Genomic DNA, 23077 nt, shown 5'->3' with positions numbered 1-23077 from the left:
ATGGATGTGTTCAGAGCACCTGAAAATGAGTCTCTGCTCTCTGATTCCACTGCAAGCTCCACACCTTGGGATCCCTTCCACCACCCCCTGGAAATCATCCAGCCCTGGAACTTCCAGCTTCTAGCTGCATTAATGTTCTTGGTGACATCTCTGTCGCTCTCTGAGAATTTTGCTGTCATACTGGTGACTTTTAAGTTCAAACAGTTGAGGCAACCTGTCAATTATGTCATAGTAAACCTGGCTATAGCTGATTTTCTGGTCTCATTGATTGGTGGCACGATCAGTTTTTTTACCAATATAAAAGGCTATTTTTATATGGGACATTGGGCTTGTGTACTGGAGGGATTTGCCATCACATTCTTTGGTAAGCTTAACTTTGTTTATATTTTCATATTCATTTGTCTTAATATGAAGCCTTAAGAAAAGAAGTTTCCCTCAGGCTGAGGTCTGTGTTGTGTAGGTTTAGAATCAAACAGGAACATCAAAGTGGTTGTGTACACTGCAACTTTATAAAGTCACTGACTTTACATGCAAATAATTTCACTGGCTCTTTCCAATAAATTATGTTCTGTAGCTGCTGTGGCTTGCTGAGTTCATGTTGCTCATTGAATGTCTTTATCTTTAACATATGTTCGGTTATATTTTTCTGTAAAACAATGGTAGTAAAATATTTTAACAACAATATTTAACAATTTTCATGGTGTGTATGTGTGAGAGAGAGTGAGAGCAAGCACGCACCTGCTGTTCACAAAGTATGAAAAAATGTTTTGATAGTAAAACTCCTCTTATTTTATGAGGATCTTCCTATAGTTTGGGCAGGATTGTGATATTGCTGCAATAGTAATCTCTGACATACTATGCAGTGTTATAAACAAAGATCAGAAACTAATTTCGACATGATCTATTTCAAATCAGTCATTTTTCATGTTCCTTTCTTGTTGTGTTACTTTACTAAATATAAGAAGTATATTAAAAACTGAAAAAGAATAGTAAACCTAGCAAGTTATAGCCTTTCTCCCTACACCCCTTCACCTCCCAGGTCTTCAGCCCAGATAGGAAATTAAAATGAGGCATCCCATACAAAAAATAAATCAATGCCTGCATTCTAACTGGCTTTTTCTCTTTTTGCTGTTTTATAGCTGGGTATCATTTTTCTGAAGTCACATAGCAGTGGTAATCTCCTAACCAGGTCAGCTCTCATACTCAAGGACAGTGCTAGAGAGTGAAGTCAGAAATATTGGTGTGTAGCCGTAACCATCCATACTGATGTATGAGAGCAGCCCGCAGTGAGTGACCCATAAGGAAGGTCCCTTGTCCTCCACTGACAGCTCGTCCATTCTAGAAGTTGCCAGATAGCATAAGAGAGACTGGGAAGAGCTGAACCTGCCAACTTTCTTGGATTATTCTGAAATATTAAGTACCTCAAAGTGTGAAAATTATATAGTCAGGGGATTGTATTTGTTTCTAGCAACCATATTTAGTTGGGGATTGGTCCTACTTTGAGCAGGGAGTTGGACTAGATGACCTCCTGAGGTCCCTTCCAAACCTGATATTCTATGATTCTATTTTGCCAAATAGAGTAAGTCCAAACCACACAGACAGCCCCGCAACCTGAAGCAAATACTCACCAACAACCACATACCACACAACAGAACCACTAACCCAGGAACTTATCCTTGCAACAAAGCCCGTTGCCAACTGTGCCCACATATCTATTCAGGGGACACCATCACAGGGCCTAATAACATCAGCCACACTATCAGAGGCTCGTTCACCTGCACATCCACCAATGTGATATATGCCATCATGTGCCAGCAATGCCCCTCTGCCATGTACATTGGTCAAACTGGACAGTCTCTACGTAAAAGAATAAATGGACACAAATCAGATGTCAAGAATTATAACATTCATAAACCAGTCGGAGAACACTTCAATCTCTCTGGTCACGCGATCACAGACATGAAGGTCGCTATCTTAAAACAAAAAAACTTCAAATCCAGACTCCAGCGAGAAACTGCTGAATTGGAATTCATTTGCAAATTGGATACTATTAATTTAGGCTTAAATAGAGACTTGGAGTGGCTAAGTCATTATGCAAGGTAGCCTGTTTCCTCTTGTTTTTTCCTACCCCCCCCCCCCAGATGTTCTGGTTTAACTTGGATTTTAACTTGAAGAGTGGTCAGTTTGGATGAGCTATTACCAGCAGGAGAGTGAGTTTGTGTGTGTATGGGGGTGGGGGGGATGTGAGAACCTGGATTTATGCAGGAAATAGCCCAGCTTGATTGTCATGCACATTGTGTAAAGAGTTGTCACTTTGGATGGGCTATCACCAGCAGGAGAGTGAATTTGTGGGGGGGGGTGGAGGGTGAGAAAACCTGGATTTGTGCTGGAAATCACTTTAGATAAGCTATTACCAGCAGGACAGTGGGGTGGGAATAGGTATTGTTTCATATTCTCTGTGTATATATAAAGCCTGCTGCAGTTTCCACGATATGCATCTGAGGAAGTGAGCTGTAGCTCACGAAAGCTTATGCTCTAATAAATTGGTTAGTCTCTAAGGTGCCACAAGTCCTCCTTTTCTTTTTGCGAATACAGACTAACACGGCTGTTACTCTGAAACCCTAAATAGGTAATTAGTACTATTATTTAGCAATTCTGTAATTTTTTTCTTCTTCCTCAAAGTGCTTTACAAAAATTGACTAATTAAACCTTTCCACATACCTCCCTATGAGGTATTATCACAGATGGGATAATGGGACAAGGAATGTCATGGCAGAGCAAATGTCATTAACTCAGGAGTTGTTGGCTCCAGGTCTTGAGCTCAGATGAGGAGATATCGGAGTACTATGGCCTGCATTACAACTTAAAAAAAAAAAATCCATACATCTTTGGGCATAGAGTTCAGCAAATGTAATTGGCAGTGTGCGGGGAGTCAAAAGCTTTTGGGAAGGATTGCTGTGAATGTACAGGGCCAGTCCTGTAGAGTTGTATTTGTGCAAGATTACAATTTAGAGAGGCTCAGTCTTAAGAGACAGTATTATGAATGTAGGAATTTTGAGATGTGTCCTGGAAAGAGATTTGAGGACACAGTGTAGCTGTGTACAGCAGTTCACTACAGACACTCTAGTTTTTTAAAATAGAAGTTGTATACCTTTCTCATTCACTGCTTTATTGTTTAATGAACCCCAAGATCATTACATGGTGTCAGAACTGCTGAATGAGAAAGAAACTGCAGTAGTTCTGAGGTTAACTCCTGTGTTTGAAATGAAAGCAGAGGAAAGGGGAAATCAATCTTTTTGCATGTTGTTATGGAAGAAGCACCGAATATTTATAACAACTTTAAAGAAGGTAAAAGCCTGAAATTAAGTAAAACGTTGACTAAACTTGTGGAACATTGCATTCCAGAAAGGAATGAGACATTTAAAGAGAAATTTTTTACCTGCATGCAAAAACCTGATGACACCATAGAGCAATGTGTCGCACAATTAAGTAAACTCAGTAAAACCTGTGTCTTTGGTGAGTTCACAGAGTCACTGCTTAGAGACAGAATCATTTGTGGCACTAAAGACAATGTGTTAAGAGAGAGACTGCTCTGTGAAGGAGATTTAACTTGAAAAAAAGCCCTCCAGATATTCAGGGGGCAGAAATTGTGAAAGCACAAACCAAAGAGCTGAATTCATCAGAAGGGGTTATCCATGTACTAAGTACAAAAGAATATAGCCAGAAAGGGTCAAATTAAAAAGTGGAACTACCAGCTATGAAAAGCACTGCTAGCAGGGAGACTGGGTACAGGTGGTTATGTGGAAGATTTGGATCTCAGAAAGACCCCAAACATTGTTTTGCCTTTGGGAAACTCTGGCATAAGTGTGAAAAAAATAACCATTTTGCAAAATGCTGCAAATCCCAGAAAAGTCAAGTGCATGTAGCTGAAAACATGGTTGGGGAGTTTCACATAGACGTGCCTGGATCAAGCAAAACTGATGAGATGGACTGGATGCTGCCAATGAAAGTGAATGAAGCAATTATTCCACTCATACTGGACAAGGGAGCTCAGGTTAATAGTCTGTCTGAACAAGATTATGAGGGAATGAAAATAGACCAACAAATATAAATATAATTGGTTATTCTGGAACAAATATACCAGTGAAGTGGAGGAGCATCGCTCACGTCAAATATAAAAGCACCACATACAGGCTCCCGTTCCTTGTAGTACCAAAGCAGGTGACACCAATTTTAGGTCTGGCTGCCTGTGAAAAACTCAATCTGGTAGAATAGGTGCTCTCATTACAAGATCACATTGAACCTGGCTATGAGATACTCATTTGGGAATATCATGATTTGTTTCAAGGATTGGTTGCTTGCAGGGTGACCATACAATCCAGATAAACAAGCTGATCCCTCCAGTTATCCATCCATGTAGAAAGGTGCCATTTCAACTCTGTGATAAATTTAAGGCGGAACTCATAAGAATGGAAGCTATGCACATAATACAAAAAATTGAGGCACCAACAGAATGGGTGAGCTTCCTACTCACTGTGGAGAAAAACAACAGCCAGCTACACATAGGCTTAGATCTGAGAGACCACAACAAAGCTATAAAAGGAGAACATATCAAACTGCCAGCCACACAGGAGATTATTGCTCAATTTGCGAATGCACAGTATTTCAGTAAATTGGATTCCTCCTCAGAATTTTGGCAGGAACAATTAATGGAAGAAAGCTCAACATTATGCATATTTCATATCTCATTTGGAAGATACAGATTCTTATGCCTACTCTCAGCATAGCTTCAGCACCAGAAGTGTACCACAAAACCATGCCTATGATATATGAACATATGAATGGTCTCAACACGTCAATGGATGATATCATAATCTGGGGTTCAACTAACGAAGAGTGTTATTTCAGGAAGTCTTGGATGCAGCTAGAGTTGCAAACTTGAAACTAAATAGGGAGAGACATGTTTCAGGGGTTCCAGAACTGACTTTTGTTGGAGATACTATTTCCAACAAAGGTGTAAAACCTGACAAGAGGAAGGTTTCAGCCACTGAAATAATGCCATGTCCTCAGTCAAAGAAAGATGTCCAGTGGTTTCTGGGAATGTTAATTATCTTGGAAAATTCATATCTAGAAAAGTAGCAGCTTTGAAGAAACTTCTAGAAAATAAAAATGAATGGTACTGGGGTGCAGAACAGGAGGAATCATAGAGAAGGTTTGAAACAACAACTCATACAAGAGCCAGTGCTGAAGTTCTATGCACCAAGCAGGCCTATTAAAATTTCAGCAGATGCTTCATAGTCTGGATTAGGTGCAGTGATTTTACAGAAACACGATGATTGTTGGCAACCAGCGGTGTACACATCCAAGTCACTGATTTATGTGGAAACCACATATGCCCAGATTGAGAACAAGCTTTTAGGAATATTGTTTGCCCGTGAGAGCTTCAAGCAATATATTTATGGCCAGACAGTGGATGTTGAAACAGACAGGAAGCCTCTCATAGCATTATTTGGCAAACTGCTAAATTACTGTATCTTAAGTAGTCAAAGAATGATGATAAAGCAGCAAGAGTATGATTTGGTTGTGACCTGAACACCCAGCAAATTCATGTTTACTATGATGCACTTTCCTGAGTGGTGACTCTCACTCTGAAGCCAGAGAAGACCCGAGCGATAGAGATGCAAGCCTGTGTAGATCTGATTGTAAAGTCAATTCCTGTACCTAACAAAAACCTGCAACAAATCAGAGGGGAAGCGATGAAAGATGAATCATTAGAGATCCTTAATGTGATAATTAAAGGGTGGCTTGAAGAAATATGCAGTTGCTGTCCAAGTATAAGAGACTATTGGTAGAGCCCTGCGCGGATACAAATTTATACTCACAGATGCAGATATCCACAGATATAAATTAATATCCGCGGAACTGCAGAGCTCTCCCGGGAATCACAGCGGTGAAGGGAGCAGAACATGGGGCCACCACTCCCAGGAGTCATTGCTCTGCACTGGCAGCTCCTCCAGCGTGGCTGTACTGACCCCAGCCCCGCTCACTGGGGCGGGCACCAGGCTCACCAGCAGCTGTCCCTGGTCACATTAGTGTGTGCAAGCAGACAGGAGACGCAGATAGCAGCAGGGAAGGGACGGGGAAGGGGTACAGCCACACAGGAAGAACTGCTGGCATGGGGCGCTGGCTCCTGGGATCAGTGGCCCCATGTTCTGCTCCTTTCACCACTGCAGTTCCTGGGAGAGCCATACGGTGCTGCGGATACCGATTTATATCCACAGATATCCGCGTCTGCGGGTATAAATTTGTATCTGCACAGGGATCTAACTATTGGAACTGCAGATATGAACTTACTGTGATAGACTGAGTGATTTTCAAGGGCTGCAAGGTTGCAATACCAATAAATTTTCAGAAAGAAATGCTACAGAAGATCCACAATAGTCATTTAGGAATTGAGAAGTGCAACCAATGGGCATGAGAGGCAATGTTCCCTCTAATTTTTCCATCCAGGTATGGAATAAATTTAGTTATGTGCACCGAGGAAAAGTGTGCATGTGCGCCACCAACAGAAACAAAAGATCTAGATATAATATATATTTTAAAAAAGGTACCATAGGGATAATTACTCCAGCCAGGACAGGTTAGGCATTTTAGAACTCACTACTCAAAGAACTAAATTTAAGTGCAAGAGAGAAATAAAAATGATGAAATGCATAGACCAGTCAAAAAACTAAAATAACACACTTTGAAAGAATAAAATTACAGAGAATATATGTGCATTGCAGGAACTACCAACTACCAGACTCTGTGTGTGTGTGTGTGTATAAATATAGACAGAGATACACACAGACTCTCTCTCTCTCTGTGTATAGACAGAGACACGCACAGTGTGTGTGTGTGTAAGAGAGAGAAGAGAGAGACAGACAGTCAGAGATTGTGTATGCTGGGGAAGTCTGTGAGAGACTGTGCGTTGTCTCTTTAAGGTAAAGGCACTCACTCACTGCCCAGTGTTCAGACCTCAGACCCTCTCTTGCTTGGAGTCCTGGGTGAGGCTGTTCTGTCTCCCCTGCTGGGGTACAGGGGCGGGTGTAGGGGAACACTCTGACATCAGCCCCCCTCTCTTCCACTCTGCACAGCCAGCAGGAGGGTCCCAGGAGCAGCAGGGGCTCCAAGGCAGAGGGCAGAAGCAACGTGAAGCAGCAGGGGGAGGGGCACCTGAATATACTCTGGCTCTGTTAATCAACTGCACGGCACTTCAAACATTCCTGGGAGGCCACCCCAGTGCGCAGTTTAGAGGGAACACAGATGAGAGGTGTTGACTGTGGATCAAGCACGAGATTACTAATGCAGTAGGAAACTGCTTTTTGTGATTGAACTAAAAGCCATGCCTTGCACAGTGCCACAAGGCCCTTATGAGAAAGTAGGCACTGACTTATTTACCAAGCAAATGAAAGAATTATTTAATAGTCACAGATTATTATTCTCTGTACCCAGCACACTACTAGTAGTAAGTCAGTGATCGCCAGCATGAAGGGAATATTTTCAAGACACATCATTCCAGATGAAGTCTTTAGAAATAATGGACTGCAATTTTCCAGAGCAGATTTTAGTCAATTTGCCACAAATTGGGATTTTCATCACAAAACATCAAGTTCAAATTACCCCCAATGAAATGGACTTGTGCAAAGATCTATATGGACAGTAAAGAACCTTATGAAAAAAGACTTTTGATAGTGGGGGCATTTGAATAGCTCTTCCTCTGCTCAGCTGTTAATGGGAAGGATCAGATCTAATTTACCAATCTCTGGTAACTTGCTGAAATCTCCTGACAATGAAGATGGAAGATGAAAGAAACATGGAAGATAAAAGAAAATCAGAAGTGGAAGCAGAAATATTTTTAGAAAAAAGCCAATGATCTCCCATCTCTTAACCTAGGTAGTAGAGAGTGCCTGAGGAATTACACCTCTAATATTTGGAGCCAAAGGGATACCATTAAAGAACTGCTGCATCCCAGGTCTTACATAGTCCACTAAGGGGTCACATTTTGGACTAATCAAAAGGATCTAAGATTCATTGCAGAAGTTTCCAAAACAGTGAATGTGGATTCTGGCATTTACTAACTGACTGATGGTTTATCATCAAAGGACAAAGGACAAACTGGAAAGCAACAAGAGAACTCAGACACTAATGAAAGGCTGATACTGAGATGATTAGAGAGTGAGATCAAACATCCTGAAAGGCTCATAGAGACTTGCTAACCTGGCTAGAGAAGGGGTTATGACAGTCTGTACCATTATCATTACCCTTTTTATAAAACTATGATAAATTTTGTACAAGGTATGCCTTGTGAGGTTTAATTTGAAAACTCATAATCTGGTGAACATTATTTTCTTGGTAAAATATATGTGGCAACATTGTATGTAAAGTTATAAGATTCTATTTTATAACTTTGTTATAATAGGCTCCAAGTTTAAGACAAGCAGGCCCAAACTAGTTTTTCAGAGACAAAGACACACTAGTGCCCCATCAAATATCAGCATAAACAGATAAACTATTATAGACTATTATCTAGTTAAGCAGCCATTCTGTAGCAGGAAGAAGGGTGTCAGTGAGAACTTTACATATTGACAATGGAACAGCTGGGAGCAGGGCTTAAATTCAGCAGAGCTTCGGTAAATATTTTCAAACCCGCAGCAGCCCCGGTGCCTCCCACGGGGCTGAAGACCTGAGCCACAGCTCCCCGCAGCTAAAGCCCCAAGAGACCCCCCCTCCTGGAGTGGAAACCCAGAGCCCCAAATCGGAGAAGACGTGTGGAGCTCCGAGAAACAGTCTCTGAGAATTTAAGTCCTGGCTGGGATCTTCCTTGTAAACTGACTGCCTGTCACGTGAACCCCAGCTGTAGATAATCCTCAAAGAGCAGAGAATGGTATAAGAATGGAGGACACTCACAACACAATTACATCTCTCCACCATCTCTACTCACAGCAGCTACAATGCTTGAAAGACAAAGGAAACATCGTTTGGGGAAAGGGGTCCTGGCTGGGATGCTTTTCATCCAATACAAACTGCTGTAAGCATATGGTGAGATTAAAACCTTTGTTTTGAATTTATTTAGTTTACTAAATTAGGTATTAGTTTGCATATTATCTTTTAATTTCTTTGTAACCAATTCTGATTTTATACCTCATTACATGTAGTCCCTTAAAATCCTTCTTTCTGTAGTTAATAAACTTCTTTTATTGTTTAACCTAAACCAGTGTGTGTTGGGATTGGAGTGTTCGGGAACCTCCACTTGCGATAACAAATCTGGCCCATATCATGTTCCATTAATGAAATGACAGACATTCTATGATCTTGTATTGTCCAGAAGGAGAGAGCTGGGCAGAACAGGATGCACATTTCTGGGGACAAGTCTGGGACTGGGAGTTTGCTGGTGTTGCTCTACATGTAATTCATGAGTGGCTGGTCAGAGCATTCATTTAATTTAGCTGGGAGTGATTTTGCATGCTAGAGGCTGTGTGTGAGCAGGACCAGGAGTGGTTTGTTCTCACAGCAAAGCAGTGTAAAAAGCACTCCAGGTTGGACACTTAAGGGGACACAGCTGTTCAGCATTCCAGATTGTACCCTGGGTAATGTCACAGGGGTATTTGAGGAAAGTGAGTGGTAAAGAGTCATGTCAGAGTGATATGCAGGTAACCCTTCCTCTCTAGATAGTTGATACATTTTGTACATGGATTATAGTTTATGGAAACATATTAGTTGGGTCAAATTTAATGTATGAGTTATTAGATAGTTCTTCTATATACAAGAAATAAGAGCTAATTTTCTTTTAGGAGGGAAGATGTAGAAATAAGTTTGTGCAACTATAATTTAGAGAAGCTCCCTCATGAGGGACAGTATTATGAAATAGGAATTCTGAGATGTGCCCTGGAAGCAGCTGGCCTGAGAACACAGTGCAGCACTGTACAGCAGTTCATCACAGACACTCTCTAGTTTTGTTAATAAAGGTTTCATTCCTTTCTCATTCACTGGTTTGTGACTTAATGAATCCCAAGGTCACTACAAGACCCTGAGCCCCACCAAGACTGGTTTAACTGGCAAGCCTGGGGGGAAGCTCTGCATGGTCTAGGTCTCCCATGACAGCTCCTACACTCACTACTCTGGCTCCTTGGTGCATGACGTACACATCTGGGGGGAAAGGAGTATCTACGACCCATGGGTAGCAGAATGGTTCCTTGAGGCGGCAGACAGCTGAGTGTAAGACAGAGTTGCATGACAGTTTGAGTTACAAATGGGCTAAATCTGTTTCAGACTTTTGAAAAGTCAGCTTTTTAAGATAGATCTTACCCAATTATTCTTACAAGCCACACATGGCTTCCCTTGCACTCTGATAAGACAAATCTTTCTGTGGTACACAAGGAACAAGAGGAGAAATCCAATGCAATTAAAACAATCCACCCTTTGAGTTGCGTTTCTAAATCCGTGTACAGCAGGCCAAAGCTGTAGTCCAGTCTAAGAGCTTTTGCACACTCAAAATGAAACTCAAATATGGGGTAATTCTTTTACACATCCAACCTCTGCTTGAACTAATAGCAAGGGCTTGTGATGTAGGATGGAGTTTGCTTTTTGATCTACTGCTAAGATGGTATTGTAATGTCCTCTTTTTGACCAAGATGCACATTTTCATTACAGGAATCGTTGGTCTCTGGTCTCTTGCTCTGCTGGCTTTTGAGAGATACATTGTGATCTGTCGCCCACTGGGAAATATGCGCCTGAGGGGGAAGCATGCAGCCCTGGGCATTATCTTCGTCTGGATCTTTTCCTTTATCTGGACCATCCCTCCTACCATGGGCTGGAGCAGCTACACCACCAGCAAGATTGGAACTACCTGTGAGCCCAACTGGTAAGGTAACTCCCATAGCACATCAGTGAGAAAACAAAACCAGAGGCTACGCTAACTTGGGGTTTGGCTACACTTGCGAGTTACAGCGCAATAAAGCAGCCCCAGGCACCCTAGCTCACTTCACATCCACACTGGCAAGGCATGTAGAGCGCTCTGACTCTGCAGCTACAGCGCTGCTGGTACTCTACCTCGGCGAGAAGATTAACGCTTGCTGCGTAGTGGCTGAAATGCCAGGACGTCAGTGTGAGCGAGGTGTTGCATTACTGCGCCCTGATCAGCCTGTGGAAATGTCCCATAATCCCCTTAAGTCAAGTAGCTACTCTTCTTATTGTTTTGAACTCACCCTTTGAAATGTGGATATGCCCTTTGAAAGCTCCATTTCTGACAACCATCTCCGAGACAAAGCAAGCCATTACTGTGGAATGCTGTGTGAGGGAGAGAGGTGGAGAGGAGGGGGAGGTCTGCTGCTGTCTGAACTTACAAGACAGCATGCGGACATGCTTTAAGCCCCCCAAAAACCCACTCTCTCTCCCACCACATACACACTCCCTGTCACACTCCACCCCACTCACCACCCCCCCATTTGAAAAGCACATTGCAGTCAATTGCATGCTGGGATAGCTGCCCATAAGGCACCGCTCCCAATGCCACTGCAGGTGCCACAAATGCGGCCACGCCAGTGCACTTGAAGTGGTCAGTGTGGACAGACTGCAGCGCTTTCCTTACTGCGCTCTGTGAAGGCTGGTTTAACTCAAAGCGCTCTACATCTGCAAGTGTAGCCATAACCTTAGAGTCTGAAAGTACACACAATAGATTGTGTGCCCATTTATGTGCACCTCATTTGTGCTCACACAAACTCCAATATGTGTGCAAGCCCTCATTTGTGCATGCAGAGAGGTATTTGCCCACAATATTCATAGAAATGTTTATGTACCAGCAAAAGAGCATTATATGTAATGTGTACCCTTTGAAAATTAGACCAGAATATCCAACAGGTAGGTGGCTTGAGCCACCTATAATAAAATGTTACATTTCTGTACATCCCTGCATTTCAAAGGGTCACAAAATGTTTTATAATTAAATTCTGTTTATAAAATATATCTGTATGTGAGAGATACTGATACTCAGTGTCTTGTTGTTAGACTATACTGATCTCTGAAAGCATCAGCCTTCTTACAGCACAACATATAAGGTTTGCTTTCTAATCAAGTAAAGACACACACACACACAAAGCACTCCTGATATCACTGGAGAACATGAAAGGATTCTTTTCCTCTCCACAAAACAAACTGAAGAAGTAATAATGTAATATTAAAATTATAATACATTTTGTGTTTTATACAGGTATTCAGGAACCTATAATGATCATACCTACATTATTACATTCTTCACCACCTGTTTCATACTGCCATTACTTGTGATTTTGGTATCCTATGGAAAATTGATGAGGAAACTAAGAAAGGTAGGTACAAACACTACAAAGTAAACAAACAAAAAGGCATAATTACACAGTTGTTTGGAATTTTCAGCACATAAGCACTGTCCAAGACCACCAAACTGTGAGCAGATCGAATTTCCAGACAGAGTGTATAGTCAGCAGATTTATCATTGCTTGTTAAATACCCATTCTTCCACAGAGAAATTCATACAGATTAGCAATCACTCTTCAAAAGTCTGACGTTTGACTCATTTATCAGTACATCCTGTAAGTTAAATATCAGAGGAGTGAAAGAACATGCTATACTGTGAAAACAAACAAAGAAACGGAACAAGCCAATAAAGTTTATTTACAGTTTTACTTCGAATCAGTGGAGTTTCTTCAGATTTAAACCAGAGTAAGTCAGTATCTACTCAAAATTTCCAGGTTTTGGAAATGTTAAGAGCTGTGTTGTGGAATATGACAGTAATGCTTAAAAACAACACTACTTAACACTCTGACACAAGATATTTACATGAGCTCATAGAAACTGTAAATTACAGAATACTGTGCGGCACATATCATGGAAGGCAATAAACTGAATCCAGAAGGTTCTCCAGGGACACTGGGACCTGAAAAGGATAATAGGCTTAAAAAATGTTTTTGTCTGTGACTTAAAAACTATGCCAACTTTCTCAAAATAGTACACATACAAAAAAGGAATGCTCACAAATTTGCTTAAAGTGTGTTAATAAGCTACTCACTATGTTTTCCACCTAGGAAGAGAATATTACCACCTTTGTTTTATTAATAATGCAGCGCCATCATAATCCTTCATCTAAGATTTAACGAAAGCAGGCTACATTGTACTGGGATTTTTTATTTAGTGTTTGAATATTTAAATGTCTGCTTTTATTTATTCTGCATGTCAAAACAGGTCTGGTGTGTAAAATAAGACAGAAGAGAAAAGTTAAGGAAATGAGTATCTGAGCTTTCATGGGTGAAATCCTAGCTCTATTGAAGTCAATGGGAGTTTTTCCATTGACTTCAGTGGGGCCAGGACTTCATCCTGTAAATATCCAGGGGAGGCTAGCTGAAATAGCTGCACAAAGATTTACGTAGGTCTTAAAACAAAAAGCGTTCTCAAACTTGGGTGTTAACTGCAGAAGAACTTGTGCTTCTACTGTGCACAGACACTCTGATGTGGAACTGGACCCCTTCAGCAAAAGAGAGAAGTAAATTGCAATGTAGTGGAACCCACAAAGCATTTATGCCTGTGTTGACTTCAGAACAACCCAAAGTCTCTAAACATTGTTGATAAAGGTGATGAATCTCTATTTCCAAAATCCATTACTCGTGGTTCCCCAAACAGTTTTTTTGTGCGGCTGCACCAATGGGGCTGCCTTCCTTGGTGTAGTCAAAGCTGATTGCAGGACCAAGAGAATTTTTTTTTTTTTGACATCCAGAAAAGAAAATTAAAATGTGGAGAGAAAGACGGGTTTCCTTCAGCACATGCAGCAGCTTTGATCAGCTGCTCTTCCGCGGGAGATGGTCACTCAGACAGGCCTTTCTCCATAGAAAAGGGGTTTTCCTGTAGACTCCAGAAGCCAAAAAGAGAAAAGGAAAAGAGGATATAAGATGGAAAAGGAAAATGACTTATTAACGAAGGGATGATAACAGGAACCTAAGACTCACATTACAGGTGCTGTTCAGGATTTAGCCGAAACTAGTGATGTTCCCTCTCTCTGGCTTGGTTTAGTCAGGAAATCTTTCACTATCAGGACAACGAAGACCCAACAGCGTCATGGTGGATTCCGGGGTTCAGGAATTATCTTCAAACAAGCAATGTCTAAATCTGTGACTTTACTAGGAGCGTTCAAGACCCCTTAGCATAGTTCTTTTAGTGAAGCCATTCAGTTTGTACTAATCTTTGTCCACAACTTTTGCCAACACTTTTATATATGGGACTGAGTTGGGGTTTCATTACTTTTGACAGGGTAAAGTACAGGCCTCTGCACAACAGTATGTTGATACTGGTTTCTTGCGTACGGAGCTCTGTAATTGCCATTAGATTGTATTAAATACAGCTATTCAATACAGTAGAGAGGGACGCAAGCCTCAAAATTGGGGTCCTGAATATTCCTAAATGCAGGTGTTTGCAGCTAGTGATTTTGTCTGGGGCCATCTCTGTTTGGAAACATGCTGCTCTGGGGTCTCATCAGTTTCTTTCCAAACAGAGCCACTCACCGCAGAACTCCCATCTCTCAATATTCATGTCTCTACGGATCCAACAGAAGGTTTAAAAAACCAGTTTGAAAGTTACTAAAGGACTGAACAATTTAAGGAAAGTTTTTATTAGTGATTTACAACAGAGATAAAGACCTTATGCTTCATTCCTTCATTTGTCATATAAAGCATCACTTCAGTGCTCCTTATCAATTAATTGGTCCTGGGTTTAGGAGGAATACATTGTCATCTGTGACAAGCCAGAATTAGAAGGGACAGGCTAATGTGAGACAAGTAGAGATGGAGCAGAGTCAAAATACTATCCAAACACAGTACCAGAAAAATACATCCTAGCTGTCATTTACACACGGGCACACAGTGTGGAGTAACCCACAACAGCTCCATTAGGATTAATGGGAAGGAGTGCGTGTGTGGAAACAGAGTTTATAGCTCCTGTCAAGACTGCATCTCTGTTTAGATACTTTGCATCATATGCGGCTGAGAAACACTTTGCATAGCTGAAGGGAGAATGAGGCAAAAAGGCATCTCTTTTGCATTTTCCGAGTCCTGGAGACACTGCACTGAGCTAGTTTGCTGGCCCAGGTTAGAGTACCCTTTGGCCTTCAGCCTGCTCTCATCTGTGACAGCTGCCAAGAGCTCAAAGGGGACATTCCGGCAGCTAGGGATTGCAGAGGAACACCTCAATCATGCCATCGAAGGCAGTTCTATGCCATCTGAAAAACTTACTTAGGTGAGAACCTCTGAGAACTGGATCTGCTGGTTTTATCATCAGTGTGTGCCAGTAGAATAGTACACAACAGCTGGAGCATGGCCCAGAATCCAGGCCTCTATTTATATATTGCAATGCATCCCAAAAGTTCAAAAAATCATGAGATTGGCCCCAAAATCAAAAGATTAAAAAAAAAATTTGAATCATGTTTTCAATCCTTCTTCTGTTTTCTGAACTTCCCTGTGCGTGCCCTTTAATGTGTGTAGGATAACCCAGTGTTGCCAACTTTCACAAATTTAGAATCAGAGAGGTGATTTTGCCCCCTCCCCGCCGTTGGAGCTCTCACTGCAGTCCCCAACTGAGTTTGGGGCCACACTGTGCGACTTGCTGTACGAACACAGAGTAAGGGAAAGTCATGAAGAATTTACAACCTAGTGCAAAATGTAGGGGTGAGTTAGTGGTGTGGGAGCTGGAATTGGGATTCGCTAAACGTATCGCACACAGGGGTCATCCAGCTTCCCTTAGATCGGAACAAGATCTAATCCCTGTTGAGCTGAGCAAGATATAAATGAGTGACCTACAAGTGAAAGGCTCTGGAGCTCATTAGCAATACCCTGAGGCACCCCTTAAGCACTGAAGTTACACATTCAAGAATGGGGCTGACTTTCTGGAAGGATAAGTTCATTTGAAATCAAGTTCTGACATTTTATGGAGTTTACAGGCAGGACCTTCTGCTTTCTGGGAACACAGGCAAGATCTTCCACACGTGTGTAGCTTAACTAAACTAAACAGCAACAAGGTACTCTTGTTCTTAAGAGTGTTCACTCTTGATCAGGAGTAACTCCAGGTGTAGCCAAGCCCTTGACAGTCTTGAATACATTCTGAATCTGCCACACGGTTCTTAAAAGGACAGCTCCCACTAACCAAAACAAAAACACTAAACATACAATCATGAAACCAACGTTAACACAACATCCAAATTCACTTCTAAATACATCCCGCAAGTCACTCCTTGGACTAACTATTACACAGACGTGTATAAATTTTTCACCTCCACACATACATCATCATCATTTGAACCCACAACTGTCAGCAACTTAGCACCAAGCTCACCCACTTGAGTTACAGGAATAATTAATAGATGGAGAGTATGATATTTTCATCTGGGTGGGCTATGCCATATATGGAAAAACACCACACAAATAGAGAGTGGGTTATACAAGTATTTGAGAGACAGCAGTGGAATACTGAGAGAGCAGGCTTTGGCTCTCCTCTTCCCTTTATAGCTAATACTGCTCCTCTTATCTGTGGGCTACAGGATTCACCCTTCCTCCTGTTCTCGCTCCTAGCACTTGTTCATCTGTTTTCTCTACCTCTCTCTCACCCCATTTCTCTGAGCATCCGCCTCTCCACATTTTCCTGCATCTGCTTTCTCTGTCCCTTTCTACCCGTTCCTTTTTTTCAGTTCACAGAAATGTTGGGGAGTGTAACAGGGAAATGGGATGGAGAAAGGAAGAGAAGAATGGACATGAAGGGAGATGTGATTTAGGATCACTGTCAGAGTTGTTGATGGAGTTGGTTTGTGAAAGGACTGCCACTGCATGGAGAGAGTGTGTGTGCCTTGCACATTGTGTCACAAGCATCACCAGACCATTACACAGCCAGTTAAACATACTGTATTTGCCCTCTGCTCCTATTCTCCCTTGCAAGAATCACCACATGAAAAAATAGGACTGGCTTCTCCAACCTGCACCTTAGGGGTAGGTTCCCAGAGCTCAGGGCTCTTTTTTATTGGCTTCTTCCCCACACAGCTTCTTCTGCAGTGTAAGCATGACCACCTATGCTCCAGGAAGTACAGACTTCTCTTGGTTGGCATCACCTGATGATGCTGTCACATGACACATTATGCGATACCTGTCTGCTGAACTCAAACCCGTCATGATTCAAAGAAGGACTTCGGAAATGCATTTGCAAATATCCCCAAAGTGTTTGTCTTGTCCTCGTAGACACCATAGTCATAATGTATTAGCTCTGCCTTGGAATCAGGCGAACAATTTTTGGTACTGGAGATGAGCCTTGCTTGCAAAGTTTGGAGGATGGTTGGATCCTTCCCAAAATTTAGCAGTGCTTGGAACTGAGGTTTTGGGATGAGTCCCTCTCTATTTTGTATATTAGGAAATAATTAAAAGGAGACTTTGAAAACTGCTGAGTACAGCGTAAGAAAAATGCCAAATATCTTTGAGCTCCTGTGGGCTGGCTTGTATGCAGCTGAGACATCTTAACTGTGTGTGGACAGCTGGTAGACCTTTGTGGAGCCTATAAAACATGTTACAGGTTCATTTTCTTTTGGTTTTGTGCTGAACTCCATTCTCTGTCTGGTTAGTCAGTACATTTAACAAATACAGTTCTCATAATGCAGCTAGACTTTCCATTCTGAACATACAGTTCATCTTTCAGAGGAAGACTCAATCCTTGAAAAACAAACAAAACAAGTCCCGCCCACATCTCTACAGAGAAAAAATTCAGTACATCTCCCAAAACAAAATTTTCTCTGAAGGCTTGACTACTTAACCTTATTTAATTTGGCCTTACAGATCCGATCTGGCTAGAAAACAAACTCCTTCAGTAAATATATGACAATATATGACTATTTCATTTAGGGATTTAGGTTTTCAGTTTAAAACTAAAAATAGCTGATAAAACAACATTGATTGTAACTGTTTTAGAATCTGCTTTTTAAAGAAATAAACTACTGAAAACAACTACCAAATAGAAAGAGGCAAGGTTCCTCACTAGGCACTCTGCTGATTTCACCCCTTATTACATCCAGTTCTTACTCTCTGTAGTTCACTTCTTGGTAATGTATAATAACAATACAGAAGCTCAGTGTATGGGTGTATAGGTGTGGTTACACACAGCTTACAGCACACAATGCAAACAATAAATGATCGCTTTTATGATTATTTGTAAAAGCGCTACATCTTTCTAATTACCCAAATGATATTTGCTCAGATGCAGGCTGTCACAGTTCAAATAAAACCATAAAAATTGATTTCTCTAGGAAGTTATAAGGCATTAAAATAACCAAAATAAACAGAAACAAGTAAAAATAGGAACTGAGAACTGGAATTCCTAATTCCTTCTAGAAATCCGACTTGTTTGGGAAGCGGTGCAGGAATTTAAATAACTTAATCCTTTAATCATCTGTTTCAAATGTGTATATTACTCTCCTTCACCACCTTTCCTAAACCGTTACTATTGGTTAAAATACTCTAGTGTTCTTCTTCAGAGGTGACTGTATTTCAGATATGGGTGAAGTGATTCCTAGGTATGTGTAACCCATGCTGCTGGGTGTTGCACTCTGTCCCCCTTTAGTGGCACCCAGACCAGCCAGAGATTGATGAGCCCGCTATAGCCTTGGCTAAGAGACATGTGTCTTTTAGTTCATACAGTAGAGGCTCTTGCGTTAAGTTCCAGAGGTCCCAGATTTTATCCCTGCTGACAATGACCGTTGTCTGTCAGTGTTACATAGGTACATATGAAAAGCACCATATAAATGTCATGGGCTCTTCGGGGCAGGGCCTGTCTTCTTGTTCTGTGTTGTACAGTTCTTAACACTGGTCCATGACTGGGGCTCCTACTAGCACAACATACATAAATAATTATTTGAGATGTATCATCATTACTATTAAGTACTCTTAATTGCTATAGTTTTAACTCACCTCACTCTTTGTTTCTATGCTTGACTGCAAACAGCCATCATTTCAAACATATCATAGAATGCCTCTATTCCTGCTAACTCTGGGGTTCCAAATTCACTACTGAGTTAGTCAACTTTAGGACTAAATAATTTGGAATCTTATGCAAAATTATAATGCCACAGAGCCTCTTTTTTAAAAAAGGAAAATACATTATTGTAATCAAGCAATCAGTTTCAGGTATGTATTCCAATGAAAGGGGTAACAGCAATAAACCAATCTCTTTTCATACTAGATTTTATAAGCAAAACAAAACAAAATCATCCCTGCTAAATCAAGAGCAAATGCAATCAAATCAGGTGGAAAAACATATAGTGCAAAATTTAAAGCATTCCCCATTGGGAGTTAGGTGCCTAGGTGCTTTTAAAAATGCCATTAGGTGCCATCTGCACCTTTTGGAGCCTAAATACTTTTAAAACTCTGCCCCTAAAATGCCGCAGGAACAGTGGAAAATGTAGGGTTGTAACCCTTCAGCTGAATCTACTTTGTCACGTGCTATCATTTCCCTTTCCTCAGGTTGCCCAGCATGAGAATATCCCTCAACATCCTATGTCAAATAAATACCTCTAAGCTTCCCAAGTGCTCTTTGCAGGAAGACAAGTTACCACATATGCGGTCCTAATCCTGGTGTGCTCAATTCACAGTGCTTCTTCCCTACTCTCTGGTGGTGAAGGGCATGCAGCAGCAGAGTGTCTGATATACACTTCTGGCATCTCTGCTCCTTGTGCTCTAATGATCACTCCTGGTGACTAGGTAGGCATATGTACAACTACAATAAGGATAATTCCTGTTAACATTACTATCACACTTCTATCTGTCTCCAAAGCACTCTGAACAATTAGCACCATAATCAGGTGCTGCATATCTGTTATTTGACTCACCATGATCTCTTTTTTTTCCAGGTGCAAGCTAAACAGGGCGCAAGTCAGGCTTAAACTGGTTTAAGTGCCCATGTGCAAAGTTGCACTGGTTTAACTAATTCAGTTTAACATCAGACCTTTAGTTAAACTGGCACAACTTCTGTGTTTAGACCTATAGGCAGGATCAGGATCATAAAATCAAGGAAAAAGAAGTCTGAAATTGACGAAGCTGGTGAAGGAACTCATAAGGAGAGGTGCTTGGTTGGACTGATAGACAAAGAAGATGATTTTGTAGACGAGATCATAGCTTTAAGACAGGGGTGGGCAAACAACGGGGTTGCAAAATGGTATGGAGGGCTGGGTAGGGAAGACTGTGCCTCCTCAAACAGCCTGGCCCCCACTCCCTATCTGCCGCCTCTCACTTCCTGACCCCTGACTGCCCCCCCGGCCCATCCAACCCCCACCCTGGGACCCCACCCACTATCCAACCCTCCCTGTTCCCTGTCCCCTGACAGAACCCCCAACCCGTCCCCGCTTCTTGTGCCCTGACCCCGCCCTCCCAGGACCCCCGCCCCTAACTGCCCCCCCAGGACCTCTCCCCTGCTCCCTATCCACACCCCGGCCTCCTGAATTCTGAATAGAGGGCCAAATCTTGTGCACTTTGCACATGACTAAAGTCAATAGGATTAAGTATTTCACTGGGATTGTGTCTGAGTAAGGCAGGAAGAATTTGGCTGTGAGATTGTAAAATAAAGAATTAGTGCTACTCCTTTGTAATCAAAGATATTGTCCTTTAAAACCCCCAAACTTTAATAATGATACCACTTGTAATTCACATAAGTCCTCAGTGAACCTCACATGCTATGATCTAGTCACAGCAACCTTACAGGTTGTCTTCAAAAAAGCAGCTAGTTTTCTTACTAGATTTACAGATCCGTGTCTTTGTTTCTTATAGTTAACTAATATATGCTAGCTTGCATACATATATATTATACTGATAATACTACCCACCATATATAGTCCAAGCATTTAAGTCTACACATTATTAAAGCAGTTATTTAGCCCAAATTGGCCTGTATCTTTGTTATAATCCTGTTCACTTAGGCTAAGTATCCCATAACAACTTGCATGAGCTGAAGCAAGCCTTGGCTTGAGTAGATAGGAAAACTGTCAGTATCAGGACATATGATTATTTCCTCATGGCAACAGGAAAGGAGTTACCCACACAAACCTATGAGATGTCTTGAGGCCCCTTGGTACCTGGAATGCATGTGCTCAGAACAAAGATAAGGGTACATCATGACCTGAATGCAGGGGTTCAGACCAAAAGATAAAGGGGTACCCCCATGGTACCAGAAACAAACAAGGTAAAAAGCTGTTTAATTGAATCTAGTTTCAGGTGATGTATATGGTACCTTTTACTGGTAAACAGGTAGGGTATAAAAAGATGGCTTTGGGGATGTAACTTCAGGGAGCACATCTTGTGCATAAGGGGAATGTAACATCACTGCATGGGACTGATCTTCTGAGACTGCTATCGTGTAGATCCTTTTTCCTGTACTATATTAATAAACCTGACTGACACGGATTATTTCCTCTGTTGAGTATATTTCATAACAAAATAACAAACCAAAGTGTGGCCAAGCAACTGACTATATAATTCATCAATATTATTTTCTACCAAATTTTCTGGAACCTTATATGTTTTTCTTTAAAGGTGTCAGATACTCAAGGCAGACTGGGGACTACAAGGAAACCTGAAAGACAAGTCGCTCGAATGGTTATTATTATGATCCTTGCATTTCTATTCTGCTGGTCTCCATATGCAGCCTTTTCCATTCTTGTCACCGCATGGCCTTCCATTGAGCTGGAGCCTCGTCTGGCCGCAATTCCAGCTTTCTTTTCCAAAACAGCTACAGTTTATAATCCGATTATTTATGTCTTTATGAACAAACAGGTACTGTATGCCTTCAATACTCATCTTTTGATATTTTGTTTGAGTCATTCCTGAGTGAAGGCATTGTTTCAATAATTAATTATCTACCTACATGTTAATTCATTTAGATAAATATTGCTCCACTTACATTACACATCTTTCTGAATTAAAATAACCCAATATTTATATCCATCTACTGTATATTATAGGGCAAGGACCTTGAGGTGGCTGGTCTCTAAGCTTTGCTGCAATATAAATATTAAATAAAATAACAATAATTAGTAATAGTAGTTGTAGAAGTTAGGGTTGGAGAAGAATGGAAAAAAAAGCCTTCCAAATTATTCTGGTTCCTTAATGAAAGTTCAGTTTGCAAGACTCTCCCATTCAATTTTTGTCATTTTCTGGGCATTGCAACATTGGTGGATGTTGTGAGGTGTGTACATGGAGGAGCAATGTTAGGGTGTGTTTGCAGAATTTGTGAGAAGGGGAAATGTATGTGTGTGTTTGTGGAGGAGGGGAAAACGTTGGTGTGCGTGAGATAGCATACATTTTTCGGGGGGGTGGGGTGGGGAGGATTGGCTGCATGGAGCTGAAGGAGGGCTGACAAGGGGAAGAAACCTGACTGCTTTGCTGATAGACACAGTAATAAGAAACTCAGTGGAAAGGAATGGTTTGTGGGATGAACAGTAGTGGTTCGTGGTATTAAAAATCAGAATGCAGAGTATTATTATAATAAAGAAAAAAGGACTTGAAATGGAAGTTGTATCTAGGTGAGATAATGAAAGAGCAGCTGATACATTTACTGGCACTCATGACTTTATTCGTTATGTCAGCTGCAAATCTAAACATTTTATGGTTCCGACAGCTATTTCCACACATTCCCAATCCTGAAATGTTGATTCACGCAAGGATTTCCAAATGTTTTCATGCAAAACACAAACAGCCTCACAGAGATATTTTAAGCTTCATGGTAAGGTTTAAAAAAAAGTTAATCTCCTTTATTTTATAAATTCTAGTTCCGGAGGTGTTTCATTCAGCTGTGCGGATGCAGTGACCAAGAGACTGCAACATGCAATATGAACCCAACTTTGGAGAGAGTGGTGATAACCCAGGACAAAGGTGGTGATGAAATGTTCACAATAGCAGCACGCAACACCATTTCAAACAGGAGAAATGAGAATGAACAGAGGAGCTGCCATTTTTTTACTCAGTTGACAGTTTCAGAAAACAAAGTCTGTCCGATGTAA

General features: G+C 41.3%; 1 protein-coding gene across 1 annotated transcript; it reads left to right on the top strand.

Annotated features, from left to right (window-relative positions):
• On the top strand, positions 1–23077 carry LOC140915360 (vertebrate ancient opsin-like). Its single transcript, XM_073354948.1, has 5 exons — positions 1–364; positions 10693–10903; positions 12248–12365; positions 21612–21851; positions 22847–23077. The coding sequence occupies exons 1-5, from the start codon at positions 1–3 to the stop codon at positions 23075–23077; spliced, it is 1164 nt and encodes a 387-aa protein (XP_073211049.1).

This window comes from Lepidochelys kempii, chromosome 7 (genome assembly GCF_965140265.1).
Source record: "Lepidochelys kempii isolate rLepKem1 chromosome 7, rLepKem1.hap2, whole genome shotgun sequence".
Classification (NCBI taxonomy): domain Eukaryota; kingdom Metazoa; phylum Chordata; order Testudines; family Cheloniidae; genus Lepidochelys; species Lepidochelys kempii.
The sequence above is the reverse complement of the archived record's forward strand: the minus strand, read 5'-3'. Positions and strand labels throughout refer to the sequence as shown.